This window comes from Physeter macrocephalus, chromosome 7, assembly GCF_002837175.3.
Source record: "Physeter macrocephalus isolate SW-GA chromosome 7, ASM283717v5, whole genome shotgun sequence".
NCBI classification, from domain to species: domain Eukaryota; kingdom Metazoa; phylum Chordata; class Mammalia; order Artiodactyla; family Physeteridae; genus Physeter; species Physeter macrocephalus.
The window spans coordinates 22026881-22034779 of record NC_041220.1 but is presented as its reverse complement, the minus strand read 5'-3'; the positions used below and the strand labels follow the sequence as shown (position 1 = coordinate 22034779).

General features: G+C 45.7%; 1 protein-coding gene across 3 annotated transcripts in view; it reads left to right on the top strand.

The window, feature by feature from the left end:
- Positions 1-6034: 6034 nt before the first annotated feature.
- SLC39A8 (solute carrier family 39 member 8) overlaps positions 6035-7899 on the top strand; it is a 71605-nt gene continuing 69740 nt past the window's right edge. For 2 of the 3 annotated variants that reach the window (XR_448604.4, XM_007120126.4), the window contains exon 1: positions 6499-7037. Coding sequence is in view for 2 of the 3 variants with exons in the window: in XM_007120126.4 (XP_007120188.1) it covers positions 6819-7037 (219 nt within the window). In the remaining variant the exon portion in view is untranslated. Of the gene's footprint in view, positions 6119-6498; positions 7038-7899 lie in introns of those variants that run through there. The other variant, XM_007120125.4, reaches the window with a different exon arrangement.

The following is a 7899-nucleotide window of genomic DNA, read 5'->3' as shown; positions in this document are numbered from 1 at the left end:
GGGCCCAGCCGTTCCGTGGCATGTGGGATCCTCCCGGACCGGGGCACGAACCCGTGTCCCCTGCATCGGCAGGCGGACTCTCAACCACTACGCCACCAGGGGAAGCCCTTCCAAACCTACTCTTTAGGAGGAAGACGTTGTAAACAGCTTGGTGCATAAACCCCCAGACGTTTGATATTGTAAGTACAAACACACACACACACGCACACACGTTGTTTATATTGTTTTACAACATATTCTGCTTCTACTTTTTTCATTAATTTATTCAGCGTCTTTCCGTGAGCGTGCATATACATTTTCCAAAAATTCTAAGACTATCTTTAAAAAATTGTATGGTATTATAGGTATTATAAAGCACAGAAAACATGGTGAGGTCATGGTGAGTGAGCTGAGCTGAATGGGAACAAAAGACCAATATAAGAGATATTGGTCCATTATGAGGAAGAAGAGCTAGGAAGAACATAGGCAGATATAATTTTCAGTTTCATTAACTCAATCAAATTAAAGTCACATGTGTAATGCTCTCCAAACACTGACAGGTATTTACTTTTGGTGGTAAAATGGAAAGAGGCAGATTTAGGCCTAGCATTACTTAACCATGTCACTCAACGCTCCTGAGTTTTCCTTTCCTCACTCAAAAATGACCAGATTAGTGTCAATGATATCTATGGTTCTTTCCATTTCTGATTAGCACTTTAATTTCCTGGACAAAACCTCAAGAATTTAGTTAGATATAAAGTAGTCTTTGTTCCAAGGCTCTGGGTTGTTTTTGTCCATTTTCCAAAAGCAGTTCACTAGGCTGATTACACAGGTCACATTACCTTACCATTTTAAAAAGCTTATAATACCGACATTCCGTTTTAGAGTTTATAAAGAGTTTTCACACACCTTACCATATCTGATTTTCACAGTTATTCAGTGACATAGATTGAGCAGATATGACTTTAATCCACGGTTTATAGACTAAGAGTTAAACTCAGAGAGGACTTGCAGAAATCTGATTCCCACCTGCGTTGTTTGCAGCATTGGTGGCTGAAGAGTCATACAATCTGGATAGAGTCATTATCTTGCTCCCATCTGAGAATTTTATGTGTGGCATGTTTGTCATAATAATGAATGAATATTATTTGATACTCATAATACGGGGAAAGAGGAGGTTTAAATTCGCTGCGAATTTTACCACAGATGATCAGAAGGAATCTTTTGGAGTATCACTAGAGGAAGACCTCTTTGACCCATTGGAACTTTGTGTTTCTGCTCCAGACTCTCCAGTTCCAAAGACCCTTTGTAGTTCTCCTTGCTCTTTCAGGTCTCTCAGGGCTTTTTACTTTGCATTTCTTTGTCCTGCAGTGTGCTTCCTCCTGTCTTTCTGTCAAACTTCTACTCGTCTTTCAAGCTCAAGGGTTATTGCTCTGTGAATTATTTGCTCAGCATCTTCTGCAGACATAAGTTCTCCAACCTCTCTCCACTGCAACCTTTAAAATCTCCGTAATAGCAACCATCTCCCTTCTGTCTAACTTTAACTATAGGCTTCTTAAAGGTAAAACAAAATGCATGTTTTCATTTTTGTTTTCCCGGACATTATGGACTATGATGCGGGTGCCAAAAATATGTCTTGAATGAGTCAATTAATTTTATGGAATATTATCAAGTTGGGATTTTAGCAAAATTTTAGTATTAATTTCTGTGTAATTTGTTGCAGGAACGTTCTCCTTTCCTTATCCATACTCAATATTTTATTTTTAAAGATTTGATGCAATTGCAAGCTTACAGAAAAGTTGCAAGCACAGTACAAAGACCTTTCCCCTGCAAACCATTCGAGTGTAAGTTGCTGCTCTGATGCTCCATTATCTTGGAATACTTTACATGTATTTCCTACATTTTTTGACCACTTCCTTGTTTTTAGGCACAGCAAGAGATTCCAGGTTCATCTTGGTCTTGGCCTGCTCAGTCCTGGAATCAACCCTTTTTCTAAGGAGCTCTGATTCCCTACTAGTGGAGAATAGTTCTTAGAAGCCACGCTCAGGGCCCTGGATATGCTTATTGCTATTAGGGCATCACCATTTCCAGCCCTTCCTGGTGGACAGAGCTAGGGGTTATTTACAGCAATATCTATTGTCATTTGTTTATATACTGAAAACCATGAACTAACACTGGTATCTCCAACACCTAATCATGGGCTCATTCTAGTTTTCTCCCTCTTGATGTTTGCAACTCCCTTCTCTGACAGTGAGAAAACTGGCTACTATTATCTTTAATATATTTACTTATTTAATGGATCCCTTTATACATGACTAATCTTCTATTTCTGATGCCATCTCCTTCTCTCCTGACTCCCTCCTTCTCCTCCTTGGGTCCTCCTTCTATAATGCTGAAATTCCAAATTTCAATATGGGGGATGGGTTTCCACACACACCCAAGCCATTCTCAGACACCAGCTGGGTGTCCTACAATTCAACTCAGTGCTAACACTATCTACCTGGAGATAGAGTCAGAGCTCACAGTTTAAGGGCTCATTCCTACAAGACGGTCCCCCCACCCATGTCAGTCACAAAGTCCAGGTTGCCACCCGTGCTTCTGATAAACTGGCTATAGATTTGAGATTCCAATAACTCACAGAACTCAAGAGAAATGTTTTACTTACTCCATCCCCAGTTTATTATAAAAAATAACTCAGGAATAGCCAGATGGAAGAGATGCAAGGGGTAAGGTTTGGGGAAAGGGGGCGGAGCTTCTTTCCTCTCTGAACACACCACTCTCCATGAATCTCCACATGTTCACCAACCTGTACTCTCTCCCAACCCAGTCCTTTTGGGTTTTTATGAAGGCTTCATTACATAGGCATGATTGATTAAACCATTGACTATTAGTGATTGATTCAACCTCCAGCTGCTCTCCTCTCCCCAGAGGTCAAGAGGGTGGGATTGAAAGTTCTAAACTTCTTATCACATGGTTGGTTTCCTTGGCAACCAGCCCCATCCTTAGGTGGGGGTCCAAAAGTCACCTTTAACACTTGCATCACTTAGGAAATTCCAAGGGTTTTAGGAGCTCTGTGCCAGAAACAGAGATGAAGACCAAATATCTTTTTCTTATTATAAATCACACTAGCACACACCCCATGTCAGGCTGCCCTCCTCACTGCACAGACCCTGGTACCTCGTGTTGCTGCTTGGCAGGGTCTGCCCCCTCACCCTGTCCATCTCGGACATTCTGTGCAGGGCCACCGTCAAGCACCGAGGCCCTCCTCACCCATCCAGCCTCTGACTTCACAATCGGCTGCTTCTCTTTCTCTCCTCTGACCCAAGCATGCCCTCCAATCCTTGCTCTGACTCTTGACACCCCACATCAGGGCACTGCTTTGTGTAGATGCCCTCCTTTCCAGCTTGGGCTCTGACAAACTGTACCGGGAAGGAAGCTTCACTCATCATACTTGGGTGCTGACATTCTGTGCTAGGGTGCATGAATACACTCTTACCTCATTAGGGATGCATCCTCTGATTTCCAAAGTTTCCTCCCCCAGTCTTGACACCTTCGTCACCCTGCTTGGGCTCTAACAGCCCACGCTAAATTTCCCTCCCACTTGGATACCCTTCTTCCCTTGTTCAGGTTCCAACACCCTTCTTTGGGCCACTGTGACTGCCCACCACACAGATACTATTTATTATGCTATGCTTCCTCCTGATGGCTTTAGGACTGGGAGAGAGAGAAAGAGAAAGGAAAGGGAAGAAAGGAAAAGACATACCATATCCTAGGTTTACTTTTTAGTCCTTCCAGAGGAAAATGAATGCATGGAAAAGTTTAAAAGTGGCCAATTTGCTCCTTATTTGCAATAATACAAAAAGATTTGGACTTAGAAAAATTTGAAAGAGATTAGAAAAATAAGATTTGATGTTAAATGCCCTTTCCAGTGGAGAGTTGAACTTTTATTTATCTTCTAGGTGTTTCATGTTTTGTTCTGATAGATGACTTCTAAATTAGACATTTAGAAATGAAAAGGCTGGAATGAATATTTGTGCTTCTATCCCAATTTTTTTGTTTCATAGATGAGGGAATTGAGTCTTGGTTAGGTCAAATGACTTTCCCAGGTTTCCCAGGTGACATAGTCAGAAAGGAAAAGGAGGACATGTTTCTACATCCTGGCCAGTGTTCTTGGCACCCTCCCTTCATTATGATCATTTAAAATTAGTTGACCTTTAAGGCAAATTTCTGAGAAAAATTAGTTTTTACATTACACCTTATGTTTTTAATTGGAAGTTCTTTTCTTCAGTAATGATATTGCTGGTAGAATGCTATATTTTTTTGGCCCTAAAACATTATCTAAGTAGTACTTTGGTGATTATATCTCACTAGAGTGGAAGAAATTAGCCTCACCAATTTGGTAGTTAGTAACTTGTAATTTTCTGAGTACTCTCTTTTAATTGCATACTTACATTATGTTCACTGTTTTTGGTAAAGATGCCAAGCAAGAAGATTATTATTTATTTTTCTATTTATCATCTTGTGGGGTTGATGGACTGGCAAAATGTATATATACAGACACAAATGGCTGGTAAATAAAATTTTATTTTGAAAATCCCCAATATAAAATTTGTATTATTTGTATTATTTGAAACCCATTTACATTTGTGGAAAGTCCAACATCTTATCAATGTTGCAGTTCAACCTGGGAAAGAATAGCTTGTTGGGTGTAGGTGAACCATCTAGAGTGTTCATTGATTTCCAAGATCACCTTGAGTTGCTGGGGTCAAAGGAAAAATAGGCAACAAACTATATTTAAGGATCCAAGAAAAATCTTGAAGTGTCCCCATCAGTTGTGTAATTTAAGAGCTTAAGCGTGACATGAACTTATTTCTGGCCCTTGGGTGAAATATTTGCCCCTTTTGCACCAATGTAATTCTGTAAATTAGTATCAACAAATACACAGATTTTATAGTTGGAAAGGACACACCATCAAGATCATTCTGTTGATCTCCCTCCAAGGCAGGAATCCTACATACCCCTGAGTTTGAATCACTTTCAATCATGGGGAAATCACTACCTCCCAAAGAAGTTGTGCCTTATTTTCTGCAGAAACTTTCCTCTTGGTAACTTTGCCCTGTTACTGCTGCCTTCTGCCCTCTGTAGTTCGAACACAGTTAAACCCTCTCCATACGACAGCCCTGCAGTTATGTCCCCCTGGATGTTCATCCTTCTGGAATTTTCTCTCCCTGTCTCTTTCTTCCATCATCTAAGTTCCTCATGGGAAATGAGATTCTTTCCCCTGCCCTTTGTCTGGACTACTAAGTGCCTCTTTTAAAGTGTGCTATTTTAGGAGGCTGTGCACTCTCCCCCATGACAGACAAGAACAACGCTTTGAGTTCCTCTTATTGTCCTTAGCCATGTAACAGTGATTCGTGGTTTCACTTTATTTCTGGACAGTTGTAGCCACTAGACACAACCTTTGCCCTCAAACACCGCATTCACTTTGCACAAGCTTGTTGACCTCACACCTAAGTCAGCTTTTCTTGAACCCTCATCTGAACAAACAAACATTCATTCTGATCTGCGGATATCCCTTGCGGCGTCAGGAAGGGCCGGCTTGAGCAGTGCCGGCTCAGAGAGCTCGCTACCACCGCTACAGATTTGGTTTCCTTTTTCTCCTGATGTTAAGTAAGACAAAAAACCAATTCCTGCTAATCTCTTAGACAATGCAAAGGGTTCCAGACTGTATTCCAGGAAGTTGGTTTCAACAAGCTAACAAAGAGACCACCGAGACCAGAAAGGAGGCTAGGAATACGGACCAGGAGGTGGCGTTCAGGTAACCTCCAGGGGGGACGGCGGGGAGCCGGCTCTGCCGAGGGTGGGAGTGCGCCACGCCAGCCAGGAGGCACGGCCAGCGGCTGTGCGCCCCGGCGTGGACGCGCGCGGGAGTTCAGGCTGGGGAATGTGTCCCCACGTGCTGCAGGGAGGCGGGGACAGGGCCCTCTCCTCCAGTTATCAGTAAAGAGTGCAGGGCAGGATCTCGGAGTTTCACAGCGGACTTGCCTGGGATAGTGTTGAGATAGAGAGAGAGAGAGAGAGAGAGAGAGAGACTGACTCACGTGGACATAAACAGACAGACGGAGAACAAACAGACGAGGTGAGAGCTTAGCAGGCTATCTAACCTACTAGCGTGACATTGCAGAGAAGAGATCTGGGAGAGGGAGGGTCCCGTTTAGACGCTCAAACCCCAGGACACAGGAGGGGCCATTTCCTGCAGCTTCCTGGGGGTTGCACGTCTCACCCCTTCTAAGTTTGCTGTGAGCGAATTAAGCAGAAAGAAAGAAGAGGAGGTGGGGTTCTACAGCCCATGTGCTTTTAGTTCTTCCTAAGAAGTGCGCGGTGTAGGGCTTTCTATCAGGAAAGAAAGAGCATGTGTCATCACACTGCACGCTAATCCTGGGACGTTTGCAAACCCGGCTCCGGGGCAGTTGGCCCCATGCCCGGCCGGGCGTTCGAGGGCTCCGGCCTCGCAGTACTCCCGGGGCCGGCCGGCGGTAGCCGGGTGGCCTTTATCTCTGTCCCCCTTTGTCCTCTTTATCTCAGGCTCTCCAGGAGGCCCGGGGGCCCGCTCTGTCTATCGCTCCCCACCCCCGGCGGCACCGCCACTTCAATGCCCGGCAGGTCGCGGGCTGCTGCTCTTTCGAAGGCGGCGGAGGACCAAGGGCGCCCCGCGCCACCGCTGACTCGGACCGGCGCCGACGCCTGACCCGCGCCCTTGGGCACCGACGCGGGTGCGCCCGGCGCTTCCCTGTGCGCTCCAGTCCGTTTCGGGCCCGCGAGGGGCAGCCCCGGCCAGGATGGCCCCGGGCCGGGCGGTGGCTGGGCTCTTGCTCCTGGCGGCCGCCGGCCTCGGAGGGGAGGCGGCGGGGCCCGCGCTCGCCTTCAGCGAGGATGTGCTGAGCGTGTTCGGCGCGAACCTGAGCCTGTCGGCGGCGCAGCTCGGGCGCTTGTTGGAGCAGCTGGGAGCCGCCCCTGTGGAGGGCGACCCCGAGCCCGGGCAGCTGCACTTCAACCAGGTAGGGCGCGGGCCCGGCCGCCCTTCCCCGCCGGGGTGTCCGGAGACGTCCATTTGCCCAGGAACGCTGTTTAATGGGGAAAAGTGCTGGAGAAAGAATTTCGTTACGTTTCTCCAGTGTGAGGCGGGTCCTGCTTTTCACTAGACCTGGCTTTCTGGCCGGGGTTAAAGTGCTGGCGGTGACGAGGGAGCCAGAAATTGCAGTTTTATGCCCGATGAACTGAGTCCTCAGACGCTTGTGGTTATAAGATTTTATGCAAAAGTTTATGAAGTAGTTGAGAGCGGGAAGCATCTTAGCAGATGCGTTTTAGATAGGAATGGCGTCCTGAGGTCTTCCCGGCAGAGACAGTGGCGCACAGGCCACCCTCGTTAACAGTGGCTCGGTGGGTAACGAGTGCTATCGAGATGTAATGTAGTTCTGTCTTTCCGGTGTACGTTACCCGAGGCATTTGGGGCTGAAGGGCCTACTGTATAGAGATAGGGAGGCCGAGGGGGCCCCTGAGACCAAGATCAAGCATCCAGTCGGTGGGTCCGACTGGGTTTAAAGCCATAGTTTTTAGTCATCTGTCAGGTCAAGGGTTTGATTCGAATGTTCATTCATTCATTCAAAAACGAACAAACCAACCTATCTTAGGACATATTCACAGTATTATACAGGCATTTGGTAATTCCTAAAATTTAAGGGTCACCATGAGTTACCTAGGAGCAATTAAGACCATACCTGCTAGTAAACTTCAAAAAGGATGATATTATAGATTCTTCGTTATTTCGTCATAAATATTCTATGATTATTTCTTAAAATTGTGAAGTAAGCGAAGTGTGCTTTTGGCATCCTCCCCCAAACTTCTCTGTACTTTTAAAAA